At 36.3% G+C, this 26,289-nt stretch overlaps 1 protein-coding gene across 1 annotated transcript; it reads right to left on the bottom strand.

Annotated features, from left to right (window-relative positions):
* Positions 1-412: 412 nt before the first annotated feature.
* CP (ceruloplasmin) lies at positions 413-26,273 on the bottom strand. The gene is made up of 19 exons (XM_034439262.3): positions 26,068-26,273; positions 20,459-20,703; positions 18,719-18,931; positions 17,630-17,803; positions 16,884-17,138; positions 16,170-16,350; positions 14,431-14,570; positions 13,661-13,801; positions 13,313-13,524; positions 11,427-11,577; positions 10,259-10,471; positions 9,232-9,436; positions 8,566-8,705; positions 7,226-7,354; positions 6,404-6,510; positions 5,475-5,691; positions 3,173-3,312; positions 2,293-2,456; positions 413-671 (listed from the first exon to the last, which is right to left on the bottom strand). The coding sequence occupies exons 1-18, from the start codon at positions 26,220-26,222 to the stop codon at positions 2,295-2,297; spliced, it is 3,180 nt and encodes a 1,059-aa protein (XP_034295153.2). The 5' UTR covers positions 26,223-26,273; the 3' UTR covers positions 413-671; positions 2,293-2,294.
* Positions 26,274-26,289: the final 16 nt, after the last annotated feature.

The raw sequence follows: 26,289 nt of genomic DNA, 5'->3' as shown, positions 1-26,289 counted from the left end.
TCTAAGTAACTATTTAGTGCAATTGTCATTCAGGGCTTTTACCTAACCATCAGTCCTAATGTGAGATGTTTAACTTATTCAATAGAAATATTTGTTTCTCACAGCTGCTAGGACAGAGAAAAGAACAATTTCATAAGAATTCTAAGAAGAGCCAGAAATAGCTTCAGAAGATTGGCTCCCGGGCAGACTATTTGTGTTGCAAACAATAAGTTTCTTCAAGTTTTCTAAAACTGAATTAGATTCGAAACTAGATTATGGAGGCAATTTATAAAGTTGGCCTAGCAAGTATCACAAAGTTCCAACATCAGTGACAAAGGTTGCTACTTCTTCGGCCTTTAATTTTTCTCATCTCTGCAGTTGTAATATGAGCCAGACCTCATTTTCTTATAATAACTTTTGAAGAACCTTCAAGACTAGTTTAATTATTTTAATAGAAGACATTTAAAAATGCTACAGAAAAGTTGTAGAATTACAAATAGAAAATAATATATCAATCATAACTAAGATAGATTTCCATACAAAAACATTCCTCTAGATTTATTTTAATTATCAGTAGGGATTTAAAAAAAATATGTCAGTATTTGGAATAATGATGCTCATCACAGTAGAACCATTTTTCCAATTTAAGAATTTGGCTGAAGTTCATAATTTCGTTTGTCTGGTGTCACTTGCTGTAAATGATAGAAAGTGAAAGTTAGTGGCTTTCAAAAGAACATTTAGTTTTAGCTAATATATACTTCAATATTCTTAATATAGCCACAAAGTAGATATGTTCTTCATTTTTCCCCTTTCATTCATATAACAAAGACTAGAATTTTAAGAAACTAGTGCTTTTAAAGTATTTGTCTATGCTACAACTAGGCAAGGTGATATACTCCAAATATTTTATGTGCAACTCCCATAAAACCCAGTAGGCATGGCTTTGAACTATAAGCTCTGTAGTCCAAAACTCCTCGGGAATATCAGGAGTTCATCAGGGTTCATAAACAGTGTAGACCTGTGATGGCAAACCTATGGCACGCGTGCCACAGGTCGCACACGGAGTCATATCTGTGGGAACACAAGCGTTGCCCTAGCTCAGCTCCAGCGTGCATGCACACGCCGGCCAGCTGATTGTCAGGCCTTCCAGGCTATTTCCGTCCACCAGGGGTGGGGGAGGCTGTTTTTGCCCTCCCCAGGCTCCTAGAAAGGCTCTGGAGCCTGGGGAGGGCGAAAAACAGGCCTTCCGGGTCCACTGGAAGTCAGGAAACGGGCTGTTTCTGGCTTCCGAGGGGGCCTCCAGAAGGGTTGGGAAGGCCATTTTCGCCCTTCTCAGGCTCCTAGAAAGACTCTGAAGCCTGGGGAGGGTAAAAAACGGGCCTACCGTTAACGCGTAACAAAAGCGGAGAGAGAACGGGGGGGCGCGCACATGTGCGGGGAGGCATTGAATTATGGGTGTGGGCGGGCATGTGCGACCTCCCAACACACTCCCCCTGCTTTTGGCACGTGACGGCAAAAAGGTTAGCCATCACTGGTGTAGACTCTGAAACCTGACTTTGTGAATAGGTCCAAAGAGAAGACATCTACTTGTTTGCAGGCACCAGTTTGACTAGCAAGCTTCATTCAGGTCTGCTATTCAAGACATGGGATACTACATTTGTATTACTTATTTTCAGAGTTTCACTCCTTTTCAGAATGGCAATGGAAACAAACTAGATAGATGATAGATAGATAGATAGATAGATAGATAGATAGATAGATAGATAGATAGATAGACAGACAGACAGACAGACAGACAGACAGACAGACAGACAGACAGATGTGTGTGTGTTAATAAAGAAAACATATAGAGACCCAAATTTCTCCCAATAGAATAAAATTAATACAAATATGCAAATATTAAAGAGATACAGCTTATTAGCACCATGAGATTAAAAACTGTACCAGTTTACTTGAACACACATACACCTTCATTAGAGAGATAAGGATTGCAGTGGTAAAAATGTTGGATTTGGACTAGAGACTCCCAAATTAAAGCCCCCATTTGATTTCTGTAGTTTGGCATGGGAGAGAAAATTCAGGGAATTCAGAAAAAAAAAAGTTGGATAAATAAAATTATACTTCCTTTCACTGGCCATTTTATGGGTCAATTTTTCTCAGCCACCTTGATGTCATCCTCAAAATACCTGTCTGGCACTGCATTGGTTATACTACATATAGATTCTAGGAAATGACTTTCAGAACTGAATAGCATCAGGTGGAAAAACTATTGCATCTGATAGTTTTTCCTCTTTCAAGCAAATTAATATTTACCTTTAATTTGGGAGCACAGTGTAAGTAGTTTCCATGCCAGCATGGATGTGGTCAGTCACATGACAGTGCAGTAGCCATGTCCCAGGATATTTTGGCCACATCTCAACAGTTTGAAATGTCCCAGGGAACAGATCATAGACATCTCCTCGGAAAGTTCTATTGTACTTTTGAAGAGATAAAAAAATAACCAATCATATATTTGTGTAGTTCTTCTAATACTAATTAATTCATTGGAAGAATGCAACAACATGAATAAAGGGCATCATAACATTTTAAATATTTTAACATATAAGCACTTTCTAACTTAAGAAAACTCAAACACTTAAACATCTATGATTACAGACTTTGTTACTACCATACTTAAAGCTAATTAATGTTAGTAGAAAGTGGACCAAAGTGAAACCTGTTCTGTCCTTAAGGGAAAAATTATACTGCAGCTATGGCAGTGGATTGTTGGAAAAACACTAGAGTGGCACTATTTTTTTCATGCATTTGTCAAAAAGTTGCTTTCAATTGAATCAGTATACAGAGTGTACAATTTCCAAATTTACAAGAATATAAACCTATGGATGTTAGGGCACTTACTAGACAACATGCATCTTTACCAGGCAAATGAAATAGAATATATTTTGCTCCACTGCTAAAATCACAAAGGGAGGAAAGAGAAAGAAATGTAAAATTGAAGGATGAAGTTTGGGCTTTCGTTCCTAGACTGGAAAGTATAAAACAATGGCCAGCCAAAATGGGCAGACTCAGGTAACTGAGTTAATTATCTGACTTAAGAAAGTTTTATGTGTTCAGTTGTCCTACATATTGCTTTATCTCTTAGCTAAGTATGTTGTTTCTTTTTAATTCTTTCTTTAAAAATGCTTATTTTTACCTTGTAAATGAAGCTATGGCCATGGAAATGTGCCGTGTGCATATCAACTTCATTCCCCATTCCTAGCAAGTACCAGTTTACTTTGTCTCCAACGTGCATTGTAAGACCATGCAAGTTTCCAAACACTTTTCCGTTAATGGCTAAAGAAATAAAAATTGTTATAAAAGTGCTGTTTATTTCCAGTTATTGAGCTACATACCAATCTAATAAATAAACACCAAGCCTTATCAAAAGCCCAAAATAATTAGAAGTGGCCTGCTAACTCAAATTGAGCTCAAAGATCAGAGCAATCTAAGAATCCTTCTAATTACCCTTGGATAATCCTCATGATGTGCATTCAAGGATCAATGGTTATCTTCCTTCAATTACAGAGTTTTGTCTCTGATACCAATAGGCTGAGTTTAGTATAGTTGGCACCATAGTGTTTGTATAGTGTTTTATCTCAGGACAATTTTACCAATGGGCCACAGGAGAAACCGAAACTCTTGTTCTCTACTGCCTTCCTCAGGCTAAACAAGTTCGCATATATCTTTATGTTCTCTACCACAATCTTATATATAATATATATATTACCCTGTTTCCCCAAAGATAAGACCCTGTCTTATATTTTTTTGAACCCCGATATAAGCGCTTGGCCTTATTTTAGGGGAGGTCTTATTATTTTGGGGTGCATGGAGCAAGATGGGGCTCCTCTTGCCATCTTACCTGATTTCCAGCTCTGCTTTTAAATATTTTCAGAAAGGGCTTATTTTTGGGGGGATGCTTATTTTAGCACATGTGCTCAAATGCCCAATTGGACTTATTATCAGGGGATGTCTTATTTTTGGGGAAACAAGCAGTGGCAGGTTGTTCCCGGTTCACACCAGTTCGCAAGAACCGGTAGTAAAAATTTGTAATAGTTCAGAGAACCGGTAATAACATTGGCTGGCCACACCCCTGAACCGGTCCCCGGCCCAGTCGCCGTTCGCTTACCCCACCCACCTCATCAGAATTTTTTTTTTTTACTTTTGAAAGCATTTTTTCTACAATCTGTTTGGCCAAAAAAAATGCTTTTAAAAGTTAAAAAAAAAAGCCTCTGATGATCATGTAGCTCAGCTGGGATCGTCAGAGGCTTTTAAAAGCATTTTTAAAAATTTTAAAAAATTTTAAAAAAATGCCTTTAAAAGCCTCTGGCAATCCCAGCTAAGTTGCCTGATCATCAGTGGCTTCTAAAAGCATTTTTTTCTGCAACCTCTTAAGATTGTAGAAAAAATGCTTTTAAAAGAAAAAAAAAAGTTGGCCACGCCCACCCAGTCACATTACCTGCCCACCAAGCCACACCCACAAAATAAGCCTCGCCCATAGAACCATAGTAAAAAAATTTAGAACCCACCCCTGGAAACTGTGTGTGTGTGTGTGTGTGTGTGATTGTTTTAGCCAGGGTTTTTCCTACGTAAATCAAGATGTTTATATAGCCATAGTTCAGTGAAATCCCAATTCACTATTTTCTAGGCTTTATCAGACATTAACCAGCATTTTGCTGTCTGTTGTAAGACAGAGGAGGAGTGTTATCCCATTCATAGTCAAAGGTGGAACTCCAAATCTGGGAGGCCCTAAATCCTACAGGAGTTGTGCCATGTTTTAGTTGACTAGACCCAGGATGTGATAGACTGGCTGCTGAGACTCTTTACCTCACTGATAACTATCCATAGCAATTGATTTGAGATCTCTGGAAAATGGGCAGAATAAGTTATCTTTCATTGTTTATGATGCTTAGAGTCACTTTTGTCCTTGAAAAAGATGAGCCCAGAAACTCTAACATTCATGCATTTTGGATCCACCAATTTTGTCTTCATATTCTTAAAGAGAATTGATTCCAGTCATAAGTCTTATGAAACATTATTATCTGTTTAAAAAAACAACAACAAACCAAACAAAACAAACCTTCAATAAATGACACTTTGGATCTTATTAAAATGTTCACTACTATGGCTATATAAACATCTTGATTTACGTAGGAAAAACCCTGGCTAAAACAATAATACACATACAGACCTACGAAAAAAGATTATATATATACATACATACATACATACATACATATATATATATATACATATACACACATACACACATACATACATACATACATACACATACTGCAGTTTTCCACTGCTAGTGGTGTGTGTGTGTGTGTGTGTGTGCACATGTGTGACAGAACACAAAAATTTATTTTTTCCCATTTATGCATTGTGTAGTGCCTCTTTAACTGATGTGAGGTAATTGTTATTCCAAAATACTGGAATTGTATATCCAAGCATACCATGCATTTTATTGCTTTCAATGAAATCCTCATCTTCCTTGTTTACATCTCCTGGATTAGTGGAATACAACTTGATATTCTCATCCAAGTACCATGATTCATTTTCATCAAACACCAGAAAAAGAAGAGCAAACTGCAGAAGTTTGGGGTGTGGAATTAGAGGAAAAACTTCCTTACGACAGACAACAAGTGTTCCTATTAATCCACTATTGAGATCCTGAAATAAGAAATAGAAATAATCACCTAGTACCATCACTAGGACAGTATGTCTAAATAGCCACATGTATATATTGCTTTTCATTGATTTTATAGAACCTATACATGATTTAATGTGGATCCAACTTTTTATATTAACATTCATTCTAAATAGAAATGTTTTCTGCTAACATATGTGGTACTTTTATGTTGTCCCTCCCAAAAAATCAACTAATGTATATTAAAACAGTTCCAAATGTAGATCCCAAAATAACATTCTCTCACAAACAGCTGAACTGGACTAGACACCTGGTAATTCTGAGATATGATATATGATAGATATGATAATTTGAGTCTAGTCATCATTTCTCGAGTGAGCACTCTGGATTTGTTTCTAAATTTGGTTACTATACCTAATATCACTAGTTGACTTCAATATTTAAAAGTAGTCCTTTTTCAATTGTGTTCCTTGCCTCACATCACCTTGCAGATCATTTTAATTTTTAGCTATCAAAATAATCAGCACAGAGTCTCCATCTCTCCTGTTAGAAAAAGTCTCCACTCCAGAATCAATGAAATGTGCAAGGACAGTCCAGCTGCCTTTGTTAAATCTTCCAATTTTTACAAAATTATAGAATGTTGTACTTGTTAATGTACCTAATGTATTGAGCTACAGTAGAAATACAATCTCCTAGAAAAGAGAACAATTTTGACCATAGTCTCTATGAGTTTACCTTAACTCTATCCACAGTGGAATAATATGCCCAGGGAATACAGGTAGAATCTCTTTCCTCAGGACCAGATCTTGCTGGGATTTTCCAGATATACTCCTCGGTTGCATCTGTTGCATTTCGGAAACATACAGTATATTGTAGACATGGATTTATTTATTGTAGACAATGATATTTTAAAGGTGTACTATTTTCTGCAGTCCTAGCTGGGATGAAGTCCCATTGAATGCACGTGGCTATTTCTCCTGAATGAATGGATGTGCAATATATATACACTCACTGTGCATCAAAAATAATATGAATATGGATACTATTTTTCCTTTTCAAATAAAAATAACGAATCAGATCCATGCTTTTGAGTAGACATCTAGGAAAAGCTGCACAGAATAGCATTAACATTTGGCTCATACATTTTGCATTTAGGTACACAAATAGAATGTAAAAAAGCCCTATAATTACCTTTCCGTGAAATCTCAATAAACTCCAAATCCAAACTTTTATAAATCATTACAATTGATGCCAAAATGGAATTGACAGAATTATATCATTATGATATTTCAGTCTTTCAACTGAATACACTACAAGTTCAGTTATAACTAACCAAGGATTGAACTATAGATCATTAAATAACATAGACTACAATGAGGACTTAATGAAAACATTCTGGAAGAAAATGCAAATAGTTTTATAGTGTCCAGAAAATAATATGGACTTATTCACAAAGTTACAAGAAGCCTAGGTCAATTTAAAAGTGTAACCTTTTCAACATCTATTTTTTTTTCTTTTTTATTACCAACTCAGGACAGACATAATGAATTACTGTACCTAGATTTGTTTCTGTTACAAGTGGATACTCAGTTTTTACTCCTTGTGCATGGATAGAATAACGCCTTGAGGCCATGTTCTTGAAAACAATTCTAATTCGATCTCCAACATTTGCAAAAAGCATAGGCCCTTGAAGAGGTAAAAATAAGCATATAAAAAGTAAAGTAAAAGGAAGGTATAAAGCTCCACAATTATTTAAAATATCGGAATTAAAAGGATTTAAATGAAGGGAAGGTGACCTTTTTCTGGATCAAGAAAGCTTTAAATAGTAACCTTAAAGCGAACTGGATCAGGTACAGCATAACAATAAACTAAGACTTAATATGGTTCCTCATAGTGCAAAACAAGTGAATTAGTTTGAAGCTCACATAATCCCAATCCTGCGTTGACCTTTCTGGTTAAATTTAACCACAGTTAAAAATTACATTCTAATATATGTATTGATATGTACCGTATATAATCCTATGAATTATTGTTACTTAAAAATGCTATATGAAATATTGAAGCCAGCTATTTGAAATTACATTTGGACCTTAGCTTGCTTTGGATTACTGTAGTTTGTACATTTTGAATTTGGAGAGCATTTTTTTGTGGGCATTATTTGGGGACACATAAAATATCTGCCATAAACAATCACAAAAGAAATCTGAAGAGGCAAGAATCCTTCAAACATGTGAAGGCAAATATGAAGTTCCTAGGACATATGAAAAAAACTGTACTTATTCGAAACTAGTTAGAGTACCCAATTTCTTCATAACATTGGGCTTGATTTATGCTCCAGCATTATATCTAAACTGAACCAACTATTTTTCCAGGAATTAGGTTACCTAACTACATTCAGCTTCAAATGAAGAGGCTCTGCCTTGTTCAGTTCAGTAGCAGCTTTGGTTGGTATGAAATTTAATCAAGATTTTTATGCACACTAGTATTGCTTGATTATGCCACATGTCTGGAATCTTCACAAAGCTCATAAGGGGATATTTATTCATAATTATAGTAATTATGTAACAGATATGCAAGTAGGTACAGATAGAGAAGTCTTTGCACATATAAAAACAGCATACAGCTGTCATTCGCTGCATTACCAACATTGAAAGATGATGAGAGTCTATTAGAATCAACCCAGGTGGCAGGATACCGAAACAAATACATAAATAAAAGGTCCCATGTAGACATTGAAAACTTCTGGCTTGACCCATTGGTTCACTCCGGAAATCACTGCCTAAGCTACAGTCATGCAAGATATTCCCACCAATGGTTGTTTTGAAGATTGCATTGTAAAATATGATACACTGTAATGTAAAGATCCAGATCTTTACTGAAATTCTTAAAGCCAATACCTTGGACTCCCAAATGTTCTTCCTCTTCATTCCGTTCTTTAGGGATTTTGAATGTTTTGTCTGTATATTCACGATAAACCGCTTTCTTATATTTTGACCCGATGAATTTATCTTCCTTGTTTAAGAATGGATTTCCTGGACTAAAAGAAAAAATGAAGTCAAATTTCACATAGAGTTCTGTGCCAAACAAAATTTTAAGAATGAGGAATGCACCAGAAGTGGGTTTCAGCAGATTCTGACCAGTTCTGGAGAACCGGTAGCGGAAATTTTGAATAGTTCGGAGAACTGGTAAATACCACCTCTGACTGGCCCTGCCCCATCTACTCTCTGCCTCCCGAGTCCCAGGTGTTTGGGAGGAAATGGGGATTTTGCAGTAACCTTTTCCTGGATTGGGAAGGGAATGGAGATTTTACAGTATCCTTCCCCTGGAGTGGGGTGGGAATGGAGATTTTACAGTATCCTTCCCCTGCCACGCCCACCAAGCCATGCCATGCCCACCAAGCCACACCCACAGAACCAATAGTAAAAAAAAATTGAAACCCACCACTGGAATGCACCACATCATTGCCATAGACCCAAGTTATCATTCCCAAACAAATTTGGATACGTCATAGAAAGAAAAAGTTTTCAAAGGTTTTCTTTTTATTTTCATTAGTGCTGCCTTACCTTTCATCGTGGAACTGATGCCTCTCTTGTTCCCATGTCCTGTTAGGGGAATAGTCCCATTCAATTTCTATGGCTGCAATGTAGAAGGTCTTCTGATGAGTGTATTGCTCATCTTTTGCTGATGAACCACACCTCTTTACTTCATACATTTGTCTCATACCACCTGTATAGTGATCTGTTGTGAGGCAGGCCACTTCAAAAAGACCTGGAGAAAGAAATATGTTGAAGCAAGCAAATAAGGAAAAAATTCTCAGACACGTCCCAAAGATGCAATATCTCACCTACATTACAGCACCATTTTCAAAACAGTAGATCAGTCTTCACCATCTGGTACCTATGATAGTTGAGAATTTTGGGAGTTGCGTCCCTTATATCTCCAGAGGGTGGCAGACTGGTGTAGTACCAAGATGTAAGTGAGGCGATGAAATATCATTCTGTGGTTCTAGGGCCCTTTGACTCAAAACAAAACAGCTGCATCTTTTCATGTTTGGCAAAGCGAATCAGAATATTTCCTTACAACACAGTTAAAGTTTCTCAAGAAACCAATTCCAAATCAGCTTAGTGGGTCCTAGTGTGCATCAAATTATTTCCTAGATATCTTCTGCTATTTTAACAACATTTAACAGGTAAAAAAATTAACCTTTAAAAAGAGGTTATATTTGTAAAAAAAAATTTAAATGTGATGGTGACTCTCCCCGTCACAAGTCATAATTCATATTTCAGGAAGACCACATATTCCTCAAATATAATATTCTTTCTTTCAGCTATGTTGTGGACTCCATTAAGGTCTCATAGGGTTTGTGGAAATTCAATATACAAAAAAGCTCATGAAAATAAGCTGTTCAATGGGAAATACCATCTTGGATTATAGATTAAGAGTGCAAGACAGGATCAAAGAATCAAATTTATGATTTGGAAATAGGGCATTCCATATTTGGGAAAACCCTAGAAAAAGGTACATTTGGACCCACTACAATAATATCTGGGGAGGATTTTTATAAACAGAAAATGTGATTTTGTTGTTCACCTTGTGAGTCAGGCTTCATAGCAGCTGTGGCAGAAGTATGCGGGAAAATATTAGCTGTATCCTTCCTAGTCCCTTGACTCACAAAAGTATTTCCTGAAAAATATATTCCATGAATGTCAACCTCAGTTCCCATGCTGATCAAATGCCAAGAAACTATCTCTCCAAGACACATCTCAAGGCCTTTCTGATTTCCATACATATATCCATTTATAGCTGCAAAAGAAAAAGCATGCAAATTAATAAATATACATATACATATACATATACATACACATACACATACACACACACACACACACACACACATATATATATATACTATGTTATCCAATTAACAAAACAGTATCATCTACATGATCTTTTATCACCAGGATCCCCAATAGAAAATGAAATTGCAGGTGGCTTCAGTCAGTTTTTTTTATCTCTGCTTTATTAGGTTTATTACACTAGGCTCCAAAAATCTACACAATCTTTAGTCAACAAAAAGAGATATAGCATCTCTTTATTTATAAAATCTCTGAGTTTCCTTGATAATGCCCAGAATATCAATTAAAGAATAACACAATGCTGTGATATTAACAATGATTGGAAATCTTGTCCCTAGAAGAGTTAAATGTTTCTTTCTTTTTAAATAAAAAATTATATCAAATAGGGACCTACAATAAAAGGCTACTAATTTGAACAGGCTACTGTTCAAAATTCCAGCTATTAATTTCCATTCTCATTGCTCAAATCTTGTTTTTCTTTCTGTTTGTTGAACAATCACCCTACATCCTACCATATGTCCACTGTGTATATTCATTCTCATAGAGCAATGTCATTATGTTGAGATTGAGGTTTTGAGTAGGAGAGGTTCTAGTGACCAAATTTTAATTATGGCTTCTAATTCAATGCACTAATTTTTGTTATGTTATTTTGAAATACCTTTTCAACGCAAACCATGACATGATCTACAGTACCTAGGCAGTGAGATGATTTAATTAAATAATTGCCTCTATATTTTATATACATCTCCATTCATCAGACCTTCTACTCCTGACATTTGCAAAACTAGTGGGAAGTCTGTTGTGTGAGCATTGCTCTCTCCTTTCAGCTCAATGGGGAATAAAGTTTAAAAAAGATAACTAATTTACTATATTCAACAATATGACAAAACATAAACTCTTACAATGCATCTTATTGGACTCTTGAAAATCCTCATCCTCTTTATCAACGTTTTCAGGTTCTTCTATAAATTTATTAATATTGTCATCTAAATACCAGCTCTGATTTTCATCAAATACTGTTGCAAGAAGGAAAAATTCCTTGTCTACGTTATCCTAAGGGGAACAGAAGATAGAAAAAAAGGAAAATCAATAAATGGGGTTATCTCTTATAACAAAATTATGTTTATTAGCAACTAATAAGACATTTTATATATAAGTATAAATATTTAGAAGCTTCCTGGATGATTAACAACCTCTTGTGGTATATAACACATATGATAAATGTCCCCATTTATTATATAAGCTCAACTTTGATAAGAACAGTTTTATGATGGGATTTACTGCAGCTGATCTTTAAAAATAATCAGCTAAGAATTATTTAAAAGGTCAGAAAAATCTTCAATTGTATATTTCAAAAATAACATTTAAAAGCTTAGGAGAAAGCCAAATTATTTTTTAAAAAAAGATTAGGATATTTTTACAGTGATAAAATCAATCGGGGTTTTCAAGATTTGAATGGATTTTCCTAGCCAGGAAGAGACACAGTATGAAAATGAATAATGGTCTAATTCTGTTTTTGATCTATTTAAATATTCCAGTCCTAATAAAAAAGGACTGTTAGAAAAGCAGAGATTGTCCAGCTTTATCCCTTTTGCAGATATTCTATTCAGGACACATTTCGGGGTCTTGATTAATTTATTATTGTTCTGAAATTATGCCATTTTCTTCTAGACACAGGAGAGTTGGTTAATTATTTAAAACAATGCTGCCTTCGTTCACAACATGTCAATTAGAGATTTTGATGCACGTGTAAACTACTATTAAAGTATATCATTTCTAATCTAAAAAGTTTTAAATGCTTTAGAACGGATTTAGAAAGGATGATTTCATTGGAATAGCACTACTATTAGGTCCTCTTTCTAGCCTGTATCCACTGGATGATTTTAATGGCATTTGAGTGACTGCAAACCAATTACTTGGACTATTCAAACATTTAACTGATGATTAACTTCTACAAATGTATTCATTAGGCAAACTCAACAAGATGTTAAGGTCAACATTACCAATGGAATTCAATTATGTGCATGAAACAGCAAAAGATTCAATTAGTGCAATAAATAACATCAACATGGGATAATCTGCTGTCATCCTGAAAAAGTCATCCTGAGATGTAAATACTGCAAAGCCTATGCAACATTTTCCCCATTGTGCAGAAAAGGAAACATTCCATTGAGTGTTTTGTGAGTCTCTCGTTTTTGCAGTGTAAGAAAGAATATAAACCAAGACTCTTTTGGGGTACTAGCCGGATGATTTATGTGAGATGCCTGCCTGCTCTAGTATGAAGCTGTCCAACAAATTGTCCCATGTTAGCCAGATGAAGCAGGCCCAACCCAGGAGCCCTCAAGCAGTTGCATCCACAACAAGGGTAAGGCTGGCTGATGAGAGCTAAGAAGCTTGAAATAGATCTATACCAGTCTCCCTTTATTTCTTTATCAGTAAAATATATTTGATACATATACATATACATATACATATACATATACATATACATATACATATACATATACATATACATATACTACATATACATATACATATACATATACATATACATATACATATATATATATATATGTATATATATGTATATATATATATAAATGGTTGTAAGCTGCTCAGTTATGAACATTAGTTTAATAAGAAAGCATGCACAATTTATAATATTAATATATACAATAAATATGTCCTCTAAAATGCACCTCTTTCATCGTGCCCTTTTATTAGCATATTTCAGGAAGGGAGAGGAGGATAGTTGGAATAGGTTGGTAATTTTAGTTTTTTTCATTACCGGTTTCCATGAAGCAGGCATTATGCCTTTTCTGCAGATCAAGAGTGGGCCCACCAGGCCAGAATTGGTATCCCTGATTGGATCTGAAGCTGAATAATACAGCATAGTTAGACAATCTGGATCATCTGCCGTAGGGCCCACAGTTTCTGGAACTTCCCATTCATAGATGAATTTCTCTCCAGGTTTCACATGTGAGCCTGGACTTGGAGTACCTGCAATATGTTCAAAATTGAAATGGTAAGAAATCATCAATCTTCCACCAAGTGAAATATGACAGGACATTTGGTTGATTTCTTTAATTAATATTACACTTACATAGATAAGGTATATTAACATAAATGCATTTACCTCCAGACAGAGTGTGGTAGAAAGAGCCCTCATTGCTTTTGGTATAACTCAGGCCATGTGGTTGAATGCTGAAGGGGTGACTTGCATTGTTGAAGAAGACTACTTGAATTCGGTCACCAACTTCTGCTCTGATGACCGGTCCTAGTTATAAGAGAGATAATCAACCTTCATTCTTGTTTGTGACTGGTACTCACTGATCACTAAAAGCTAAATAGGGTTGGATCTGGATAATAGTTCAATAGAAAAGCCCTGACAAATCCTCAGGTAGTAGCCAAAACTGAAGTTAAAAAAACATTCTGGAAAAAGATTATTGTCACAAAAATTACATGGCCACATCTGTAGCTTCACCAGAAAATTAGCTGAACCCAAAAAAGACTATATAGCTATTTATCTACCTGTTGAGCTAAGTATCTAGTTAGTTGCTTCATGGTTTTTTTTAATGTTAACTTCAGGTGACAATGTTAACCATGTTTCATTTTCCACTTCAAATGTCCAGCATACTGGCAATCATGCATTTAATATCAGTGCAACATAACCTATACAGATTTTGCTGAGTCTTACATGTTACTGTGGATTTAGAAGTCTCAGTTCAACCATGATCTGTAATGATATAATTTGTACTGTCCTAATAGCTCTTGTAGCATTTGTGCAGGCTCTCTTGCATCCTTGATCATTTTCAGAAGATTTCAGACACATACATATTGCCACAATTCACAGTATTGTTGCATAGTTCATATAAATTGCAAATTGCAAAATTTGACATGATTTACCCAAGAGTCCAAGATGCTTTTCAATATGAGACCTGAAAGAGCGTCCAGTAAATCTGTCGTTGGTATACTGAAAAAAACGAGCTTTTTTATAAGTTCCACCAATTCTATTTTTCCCTTTTTCAAAAAATGTCTTGGAATCCCTGTAACAAAACAAAGCACCTCAACGTTTGCATTCATGTAGCAGAAGAAAGAAAGGTATTTCATATGTTAGGAAATTGATAATTTGGACTTCTCCCCTATTGTTTATTAGTGTTTGTTCTCAGAATTTTTAAAGGAATGCTAATATTCAAACTAATTTTTAAAAAGTACAGATAAAATAACACAACAGCATTAAAACAGTTAATATAACCAGGGATGGGCTGCTGGGGGTTCGCAGGGGTTTGGGAGAACCTCTAGCTAAGATTCTGTGCAGTTCAGAGAACCCCCAAATCCCACTCCTGGCTGGCCCTGCCCATCCCTCCCCTCCCAGGAGTCCCCATGCGGCCCGTTTTGGATATAGGCAAGTGCAGGGTGCATGAGGAGGCTCAGGGAGGGTGAAAAACAGGCCTACCGGAAGTTCGGGAAGGGCTCCAGAGAGCTTCCAGCACCTAGGGAGGCTGTTTTTGCCCTCCCGGAGGCTTGAGGAAAGCCTCCGAAGCCTGGGGAGGGCAAAAACACCCCCCGCCGTGGTGCAGGAGGCTGACTAGGCCATGTCCCCCCATGGCCATGCCCACCCAGCAACGAGGCAGAGAACCCCTTGCTAAAATTTTTGAAGTCCACCCCTGAATATAACCATAAAACTGATATGCATAGCAACAGAAAATACAAAAAACTCAGGCCTGTAAATTATATCATAAATAGATTAACTTTACCATCTCATTCTTTTTCTTTTTCCCTTTCTCAAAAACAAAACCCAAAATTAATCTAGATAATGGTAGCATGTATCACCACCAGAAAATCTGGTATAGCTTTCTCTTTCCATGTTGGATATAATAAGTCTTCAGCTAAGTCCTGTTTATCAAATATCCACATTCTTGAAATTTTACTACATTCCAAATACAGCCAAGAAGAATATATTCTTCCAGAGAAATATTAATCAGCCTAAAATGCAATACTAACAGGATAAGACCAAACTATGTGGAATTAATGTTTCAAATCTTAAGTTGGATCTCCAACAGGAAACTGATAGTAACCAATCTTTACTGAAGATTTTCTGAGGCATCTAGTCCACAGGTGTCAAACTCGTGGTGTCACATGACATTTTGTGAAGTTCGAGCTTCACAGAGCTGGAGTGGGTGCATGTGACACATGAGACCCGTGGGCCACCAGTTTAACATCCCTGATCTACTCTATGTGAGCCACTGTTGTTATTATTATTGCATTTAATTCATTTAAAGCTCTGGATATTGTTTTATGCATCCTTTCATTCATGAATTATAACAAGACATCAAATTCATCATTCTAAAAGTCAACTAAATAATTAAAAGTTACTTCATCAATATCCTTCAATTTTCTATAGAGAAGGGCACTGGCTTAAAAATCACATAGAATTCCTCCAAAATATCCTACTGCAATATAACACAAAGTTCCCTCTGCTATCTACTATATCAGGAGTTAATAACACTGAACTGTTGCACTGAAGAAAAAATGTGTACTAGCTTGGACCGCTTCATATCTACTCCTACAATTGAACGTTAGTAAATGCCAGCAAAACATTTTATATGAAATAGTTTAGCTGCCTGCAAAAAATCATCACTTACTCATCTATATCTAAGGGTTCTCTTGTGAACTCATTTATGCCAGATGGGCCATAGTTCCATTCCTCTTCTTCTGCTGCAATATAATAGAATCTTGTGGTAATGAGGGTAGTGTGGTGTTGGTTCATATCAGATGGAGGAGGATGCTCACAGTTTTTTACCTTAAAAATGGCCTGCATGCCACCTGAAGAAAAGGAAGACAAAGATCATTGATCATGTTACACTGTGATGACATGATATATGTATTTCATCATTGTGGCATTACTGTGGTTATGAAATGACTTCTGGAATTTTGAATTATTCATTTATACTGAAGAAAACAGTACAGATATTATCTCTGTGCCTGTCTGTTTTTCTATTCTCTATTATTTCTTTATCCGTCTAAGTCCCTGGATTCTTCAGATCAGAACAAAATATTATCTTACTTTTTCAAGACATGTAACCCAACTCTTAGTAACCATAGTAAGTCATGAACATCACATAATACTTTGCAGGGGGTTTTTTTGGGGCAGGATAGATATACTAAAATTCCACCTTTTCAATTTGAAAGACCAGGAGATGGGGTGGAGGTAGAGAAACACTACAGGAATATTCCAGATAAATGTGCTCAGCTCGTGAACCAGTAAGACCACAGAATTCTAAAGCTACTTTCAAATAAGCTCAGAGCTGGGTGGAAGTCTTTATCAGGAAAACAGAAGACAGCCATTTATTTCATACCTTCTATATGATCATTGACTTGGCAGCTAAGCAACCATTCACCATCATTCTTGGGCACCATAAGAGCATCCACAAAAGTAGCTGGGAAAAGGCTGATTGTGTTAATACGATGCTTCCTTTCTGTCAATATTTGCCCATGAAAAAAAACGGAGTGGATATCAGCTTCATTGCCAATGCCAAAAAGATACCATTTCACTTTCTCTTCTGCACACATTGTGACATCGGGAAGATACCCATACATATATCCATTGATTGCTTTAAAAGAGAGAGAGGAAGAGAAATATCACTGATACTGGCTCTAACAAACCTTTAATATCAATCAAGGTTGGTGAAATTAAACAAAATTTTCTTCCATTGGATAGAAATGTTGATTAAATTGATTTTATCAATGATGGTAATGATACGCACATTTGCATTTATATTTTATAACTTACATTAGTGGCATTTCAACTGTCTCCTATTTATCAACCAAGCAGAGCTTAGCTTTAAGAGTTGCCATAAAAGAAATATCTGCAGAAATGAAGAGCTGTTTATATGTTTCAGCGAAAACATTGTGCAAAAATTTGTGGAACTATGTAAAATTATTCACTATCACAAACATAAAGTTCCTTATTCATGAATTGGGTGGTTTTCTGGAAAAACTGCAGAAACCTGGCTAAGTTTCTCTAATACCCATCAAGCATTGTGAATATTCATGCAAACAAAGTTCATAAAAGAACAAAACTTATTCTGAAAGATGTTCTTACAGTGCATTTTGTTGCTTTCTTGGAAGTCATCATTCTCTTTGTCAACTGTGTCAGGTTCAGAGCAGTATTTGTTAATATTTTCATCCAAGTACCAGCTGAAATTTTCATCCATCACAGAGAACAGCAAGACAAATTCACGATCAACATCTTTATCTTTTCCATTCTGCAGGGTGCCTTAAGGGAAAATAATATTTTTAAGACCATTTCCCAATGAAAATGAATATTTCAATTGCTTTCTTTAACTTTCTTTAAATTGCTTTTTTTCTTTAACTTGATACCATCTCCACATCTGGAAAATAACTCCTAGAATCCCCCAACTGCATCATCATTAACAGTTATACTCCTAACATATCTAGAGGGCACAAGGGAACAGAAAGCTGCATTAACATAATGACCATCATTGCACTAGATGAGGTATGGATACTGTATGTGGAAAGACCAATGGTTGTCATTTATAAAACTCCAACTTTTTGAATTCTATTTCTTGGTAATGGCTAAGTACTATATGGAAAGTTAATGCAACCCAAAGGAATTCTTATACCTTTAATCATTATGAGCAATGAAAAATGGGAAAAACAAGTAAGTTACTGTTTACAATTTCTGAGTTTTGCAGAAATTCCATTTGAAATTCCAAAGAAATTTTGAGCAGCACATTTGTAGTTGAACAGAGAATGCCTTGTCTCTCATTTGCTACAATTAAAGTATCCAATAGGTCTCCATCACCAGTTAGCCAGAGATAATGTGAGCTTCTCTTCATTAGCTGTGTTCAAGCAGAGGCTAGCCAACTCCCTCTCTGGGATATTGGATTTGGATTCTTGCACCAAACAGGATAATGGATGAATCATCCTAAACTCCCAACTCTATGTCTCAAAGGGATTTTTTTCAAAAGGCAACCTATTTTTCCATTCCCCACCATCACAACTGATGAAGCTTCTTGGATGACAAGCAAAACATCTTCTTCCTTAAAAAAACTAGCCCAGTTGCCTTTTGAAAAAAAGCACCTTGAGGTAACTATGAACTGGATGACTAAGAATCGCAATAGACCTCCCAACTCATTCTTATTCAGTGACTTTATTGTCATATTTTTACCTTTTCTGCAAGTGATTAAAGGTCCAATAAGTCCAGAGGCAACATCCTTTGGGGCATCTATATGAGAGTGATAGATCCTTGTCAAACAGTTATTGTCGCCTTCTGCTGGACCATGATCTTCAGTAACATCCCACTTATAAACATACTGTTCTCCTGGATGCACAGCATCATCTTTCTTTTGTGAATGGTTCGTATTATCAGGATACAAAGCTCCTAGGAAGTATAAGAAATTGTTCATGTTATATAGTTATTCCTTCTGATTACATTTTTGTGCTGTTTCTTAATTTGTCCTGCAGTAATTGTGATTTTAAATAATATCTGTGACTTCTCAGAAAGAATTCTTACGTATTTGCATTTACATCAAATATGCGCACTCATATACCTACCCTGTTTCCCCTAAAATAATACACCCCCTGATAATAGGACCAATCGGTCTTTTGAGTGCATGCACTAAAATAAGCCCTCCCTAAAAATAAGCCCTCCATGAAAATATTTAAACGCATGAGCAGCCAGTATCCGCCCTTTCCTCTGGTTAGGATTAGGAAGACAGAGCTGGAAATCAGGTAAGATGGCAAGACGAGCCCCCTCTTGCTCCACGTGCCCAAAAAATAATAAGACATCCCCGAAAATAAGGCCAAATGCTTACTTCAGAGTTCAAAAAAATATAAGACAAGGTCTTATTTTCGGGAAAACACGATATATATGAATGTCTGTAGGTATTCAAAATATAAAAAGACTTATTGAAATCAAGTAAAAGTAATTTTCCTCTCCTTCAAAGTTGACCATTGATAGAAATAAAAAAGCAAAAATTATCTATAATCAACCAGACATCATTTAAAGTATACTTTCAGAGGTATTCAGCTGGTTCGGACTGGATCGGGCAAACCGGTAGCAGCAACTGTGGGTGGGCCCGCCCCACCACCACCACCCCACCACCACCACCACCCCACCACCACCACCCCAGCCCTGGCGTAATGCCGTCCTATTTAGCCATGTTTTCTAGGTCAGATGCATGCGCAGAAGGCACTTGCATGGGGCGAACTGGTGGCAAGAATATTGGAAACCCACCGCTGTATACTTTCAATGTACAAGAGTCACATGGGATCATGAGAATAGGCCTATCCCTGACTTATTTATAAATAAACATTAGAATGGTTAATACATTTCTCTCACAGATTATATATGCACATCAGAATATTAACAATATTAAAATACACTAAAGAAAACACTGTTTTGAATTACACTGAAAGCTCTACCCTTATACAGTTAGAAACTGAGAACTTTGAGATCAAACCCCAGGGTTGAACTGGAGCTGACAATCTCGGTCTTATGTACTCCACTTTATGCTTTCAGTTGAACATCCAAAAATGTCATATAAATCCAACGGATGTAAATGTTGAATTGATATGTGGACCTCTGCAGAATAGTGTGACTATAAATAAATGCATTCCTCACAAGATACAACACAATTTTCATATATATATATTTTCCAAAAAATATTCTGAGATCACCCAACTGAAGCAGTGGTTGGTTTGCTCCCGGCTCGGTCCGGTTCTTGCAGTAGTAGTAATAGCAGTGGGAGGCTCTGCTCACCTGCCCAGACGTGATCATGAATGATCTGCGCATGCACAGCTTTGTGCATGTGCAGAGGCATGCATGCTCCCGTTGCGAACCGGTAGCGGAGGTAAGGAGAACCCACCCCTGAACTAAAGCCTTGTTAAAACAGTGTATACATCTTACCTTCGTGTTCTTTTGTGTAACTGACACCATGGGGATGTATAGTGTAGGCCCTTTTAGCAAAATTTTTTAAGTGAATGACAAAAAAGTCCCCAACTTCTGCTTTGATAATCGGGCCCAGGAAACCCAGCCATGGTGGTTTTTCCACAACATGACTATACGAGTTATCTGTGTACTGCACATACACAGCTTTTTTATATGTGCTTCCTATACGATCTGGGCCTTGCTTCAGAAAGACACTAGCTTTCCTGAAAAGGAAACATATAATTATAGCAGTGCAAGACTTTCAAAATAATGTATTATTTACAAAACCAGATAGTCCTCAACTTACAATCATTGGTTTAATGACAGTTCAAAGTTACAACAGTATTGAAAAAAAGAGACTTACACCGGTCCTCACACTTATCATCTTTGCCCCATCCCCACAATGATTTGATAAAAATCCAGGCCCTTGGCAATCAGCATGTGTATACAATAGTTGCAGCATCCCAGTGTCATGTGATGGCCATTTGCAATTTTCCCAGTTGTCTTACAACAAGCAATGTCAATGGGGGAAGCTGGATTTGCTGCATGATTTCTTTAACAACTGCAGTGATTTGCTAAAGATCCATAGCAGAAAAGGTTGTAAAAATCAGGTGCAACTCACTTACTCTTCACGTTTCCTTAACAAGGTGACCAGAATTGTACAACTACATTAACTTCTTCTGACAGATTCATACCTCACAACAGACCCTGTGCTATCTACTTCACGCCAGCATTTGCATATCTTAAGTGTCTCCATCCAAAGTATTTAAAGAAGGAAATCTAGTTCTCTCTGTGTATCAGAAAAAGATTATCTTTATTACATGCATAACATTTATTCTGGGATATCATATCTAGTCTGTAAAAATCTGAGTCACTGTTAGCCTTTTTCACGGCGTAGGCAATCTCGCTGTCAGGTAAATAGATGAGCTCTGTTGTTATTGGTGTTTTTTGTTGGGTGAATTTAAAACAATTAATCTTGGGAGCCCAGAATTTTATGTGGCAGGCTCTCTATGTTTTAATATTTGTAACTTACACACAGATACTTGTCTGAGACAGACAGCTATATCAAATAAATAGGCAACAAGAAATAGAGGTGTCTTTGTCTCGTGGCAGTCATGAAGTGGTCATCCAGATTTTTTTCAGTTCAAGTATTTATTTATTTATTGGTTTGATTTATATGCCGCCCTTTTCTGGAGACTCAGGGCGGCTTACAATGCATTAAGCAATAGCCATCATACTTTTGTATATACCTGCTTAGTAGGGCTTTCGGGGGCCCCCAAGCGGTGTTCTTTTTTTATACAAAGTCAGATTATTGCCCCCACAAACCGGGTCCTCATTTTACCTACCTCGAAAGGATGGAAGGCTGAGTCCACCTTGAGCCTGGTGAGATTTGAACTTGCAATAAATGCAGGCTGCTGGTGTTACTTAACAGCGCTTTAGTCTGCTGCACCACCAAGGCTCTAAAGTATGATAGCCATATACAGCGATTACCGCAGCAAAAATGATTTTTTTGTTTTGTTTTTATTCAAAGCACAGTTCTCACAGAATTCTCTTTGGTAAAGTTTATTAAGAAAGATAGGAATGCAAATATATTAGCAAATCAGCTATTTTCACATTAGAATGGATATACTTTAAGGTAAAAATTTTCTGATTCTCTACTTCATAGTCGTCCTATGATCCTACAAGAGTCCCTCTGTTCACTGACAACAAGGAAGCTTGCAGTTGTTTAAACAATGGTCCAGAGAACCAACTCTTAGACTAAGTTACTACAGTGGAGTCAACATTTAATGAACTGTTGGACAAAATAAGTGTTTGTTATATTTTAATGTTTTGATAAAGCCCACTGTACAACATGTGCACCAAATGTATACCATTTCTGAGGTAACTGACACAAATGTTGTTGTTGTATGAAGATTGTCTAAAGTGCTTGGGATAAAAAGGATTTTGTTACTTTGGGTTGATGCCCATACTTGGGTTTTGTCATCTCTGATATATGAGCAATTAATTGCTTTCCGATGCTGGGTCATTCTTTCTTTTATAGTTATGTTTCCTTGGTGAAGGAGTTGTCTACATCTCTGCTGTAGAGAATGATAAATGAGGAAAAGGAAGAAGAAATAAGATATTCTCCTATCGCAAGTAGCATACAAGAGCTTAGTTCTGGAAAATAGTAACAGAAGTACTGTATTGCAATACAACTGTAGTTTTCACTTTCCTTTTGATCACATTATGCATACTTGTGGAAACTGGAAATAAATGGACAGTATTAATTGTTTAAATTCTTTTTGAGAACAGAAATTCAAGTTTGTAGATTCTGGCTATTTAACAGGAAAAGCTTGGCAGCCAATTTTAACTAGCTTCTGCACTATAGTTTGAAGAATAAAAATGTATAGGTGAGTACTGGATGAAAGTTTGTGTTTGTTCATGTCTGATTTATGCATTTGGGAATCCTGTTTTTTCATTCAAAATTTGATCTGATTACTTTGTCTTGCCTCTGCCTTATGCTCTATAACTTCCATTATTGTACTTAGACATTGGTGTGTTTTTTAACTGGACTGTACCATCATTTTAGAAGTTATCTTGCCACTCGGAAAGCACAACAGCAAGGCAGAGATGGGAGTACCCAAATTGACAGAACAAAGAACATTGTACTATTCTGTCACCTTGATCACTAGATTTATCTTTCGGAGTCATTTTTTTTCCTGTAAGGCCTTCCCAGGCTAACTTCTTAACTCTTCTCAATCACTTGTCTCTGTTCAACAATTCCACACATCACAGCATTTACATTTTATTTCATTTCACCGTTTGATTCCCAGCAATCTGGGGAATGTACGGCAGATTTGATTTTTTCAGTTAACCAATGAGTTGCTTTGAAGCCTCAACTGAAGCAGAGGACTGTACAGTTTCAAACCAATATTGCCTTGTAAAAATCATTAACAATATTGTTTTTCAGGAAGCTTTGTGAGACACTAATTAAATTAGAGATGCATGTATGGACTTTCTAGAACTGTACAGATAACTTCCTGTTGACATGGGCACTGTGTCCTTTTCCTTATTCTTCTTTGCAAAGATAATGGCTTTCATTTAAAAATAAACCTACATAAATCTTATTACTAAGATTCCTGAGGTCTGAAGCATTTACATAGAGATTAAACATGAAATACAGAACATTGTAAGATAAGGCTTTCTTCACGTAATGTAACCATTTTCAATGGATTTTATACAACAAGGAAGCTCTAACTTTTGTCAGAGACTGAATATTTCCAGTCACTGTTGACTTTTTGTTACTTTATATTTTTCAAGCCTTCTTCATACATGTTCTCTTGCTCTTGCTAGAACAGCAGATCTGAGTTATAAAAATCTGGACAACCACTGGATGATAATAAAATGAACTCTGAATTTCCATTTCCTCATTACCTTCTCTTTTTTTTTTTACAGAAAACAGAAGGCTGGTTAATACAATCCTCAAGTTACACAAAGGCTAAATGCCAAGGTCAGCTTGTCTGATTTAGAAATGCTTAAAAGAGTTATTGTTACCTATTATTATTGATGTATTCAACCTGAGATGAACCATATTTTAAAAATGCATTAACAAAACATAGATATAATGGTTTTCCCTCCATTTCATTGTATCCAATATAAGTTCAATAACTTCACTCCAACCTATCAGAAATCTTTTGCTAGTCCTAAAAATAATCCTTGCTCTTTTCTGATTCTCACAAGTAAAAGAAAGTGTTCAGGTATCAGAAAGGTGGAGTCTACAAGGTGGCGACATACCTTTCACTGCTGTTTAGGACATCTAACTTATCTTCCATTTATGCTGAGGCAGAAGAAATATATCCTGATTCTTTTTTAAAAAAATATGTGTGTATTAAAGGTAATCACTCCAGGTTCCACATATGAAGAGATCTCATCTAAAATATAATTAACTTTGAGAAAGCCAGATGCATATTTTTCTTCATTCAAAACAACACCACTATTCAGGTAAAATATAAGGGCAAGATTTATTTCAGCAATTCAACTTTCTCTGCAGAAACATTACTGGGTTATTGACTTCAATGGAGGAAAGACAGTGGAGAAAGAAAACATATATTAATGTAGGAAGGAGAGGAGGTGAATATACACGTTCTGTCTCTAGGTCCTCAAAGACCCTGCTTGCATGCTACCTCTCAGCCTCTTTTGTAAAGAGGTAAGGAAATGTACTAAGGAATAAGAAAGCATCAGAGGAAACAAACCCAGTATTAGGGCCACACGAGAACACTTGGGGGACAATCTGCTTCTGTAACACTGCAAATATTTGTCTGAATGTTCAGCTTTTTTTCCAAAAATCTAGCCTAATCTATGCCAGCCTGGTCTACTCCAGCATTCTGCATCATCTTTAAATAGGATACCAAGCAGTAGAGTTTTTAGTTGTACGCTATACAAACTTCTCACTAGAATTCCATATTCTACAATTTTATTTTTTGCTTTAATTTATATGCCGCCGTTCTCCAGAGACTCAGGGCAGCTTACAATGCTTTAAGCAATAGCCTTCATACTTTTGTATATTTATACAAAGTCAGCATTGCCCCCACAATCTGGGTCCTCATTTTACCTACCTTTGAAAGGATGGAAGGCTGAGTGAACCTTGAGTCTGGTGGGATTTGAACTTGCAGTAATTGCAAGCAGCAGATGTTAATAACAGTGCATTAGTCCACTGTGCTACAATTGCTCTGCTTTGTTCCAGGGATTTTACAGGAAGCCCAGCTATCATAGCCATTTCCCATCCATACGTCTCCTGTTTACCTGTCACTCTCTGTTTAAGAACACTGACAAATGAAAGATTGAATAGTTTCACTACAGCTTTTCATTGCTACCACTAGAACCTTGGGAACTTTTAAGATATGGAGACTTCAACTCCCAGAGTTCCCACATTGACTAGGGAACACTTCATAACATTTCCAAGATTGAGAATCAATCAAAGATCAGCAGTGCCACCACCGTGACCTCTAGAGCAGAAAAAGCACTTTTGGAACTTCTAAAATGAATTTAATTGATGATAAAATTTCCACGTGACATCTCGTGAAAGTTCACCCAAATAAATGCATTGCAATGCCTGAAAAAGTGACTGATTCTTTCCCTAAACAGTAAAACAAAATACCTCTAAATAGATTATGATAAACACATTTACATATTTATGACACACCTGTACAAAGTATTTGGGATGATCTAGTTTCAGGTTTTGATCCAGTTAGCAGAAAGTGCTCCTTTCTCCCAACCCCAACACATCAACCTGTAGTCATAAAACTTCTGTTTTATAGAACTAAATCTGCATCATATACAATGCAAACAAAAGTAAAAGTCAGATTATAATCCCACACAGGTTCAGAGAGGCAAGGCTCTGATCCCCTTAGTGTTATATGTGGTAAGATTTTGGCAGGCAAAACTTTTTCTGCAAGTTTGTTTTCAGGCTGAAATGTCTTCCCTATGGCTAGTATAAATGTCAGGTACTTACGCTTTTTTGCATCCAGTCATTGCTGATTAGAAATAAATAGTTCATAGTAAAAATGTGAAAGCTTAATATGAGCCCAATTAAACAAGTTGAGACTTACTCATCTTCTGAAAAGGGCTTCCCAGTTAGGATGTTCTTTGTTCCTGGAGCATAATTCCAATCAATTTCATTAATTCCAATGTAGTATTCTCTGGTTACTGCAGAGACTTGGAACAAGTAATAAGCCAACAAGTGGCTTATCACAGACAGCTTCATGTTCGAGGTTGTTTTAGTCCAATGGACTCACCCAGGAACACCTCCTTTAAATATCTTCAGTATTTTC

This window comes from Pantherophis guttatus, chromosome 6 (genome assembly GCF_059756535.1).
Source record: "Pantherophis guttatus breed Tessera chromosome 6, ASM5975653v1, whole genome shotgun sequence".
NCBI classification, from domain to species: domain Eukaryota; kingdom Metazoa; phylum Chordata; class Lepidosauria; order Squamata; family Colubridae; genus Pantherophis; species Pantherophis guttatus.
The sequence above is the reverse complement of the archived record's forward strand: the minus strand, read 5'-3'. Positions and strand labels throughout refer to the sequence as shown.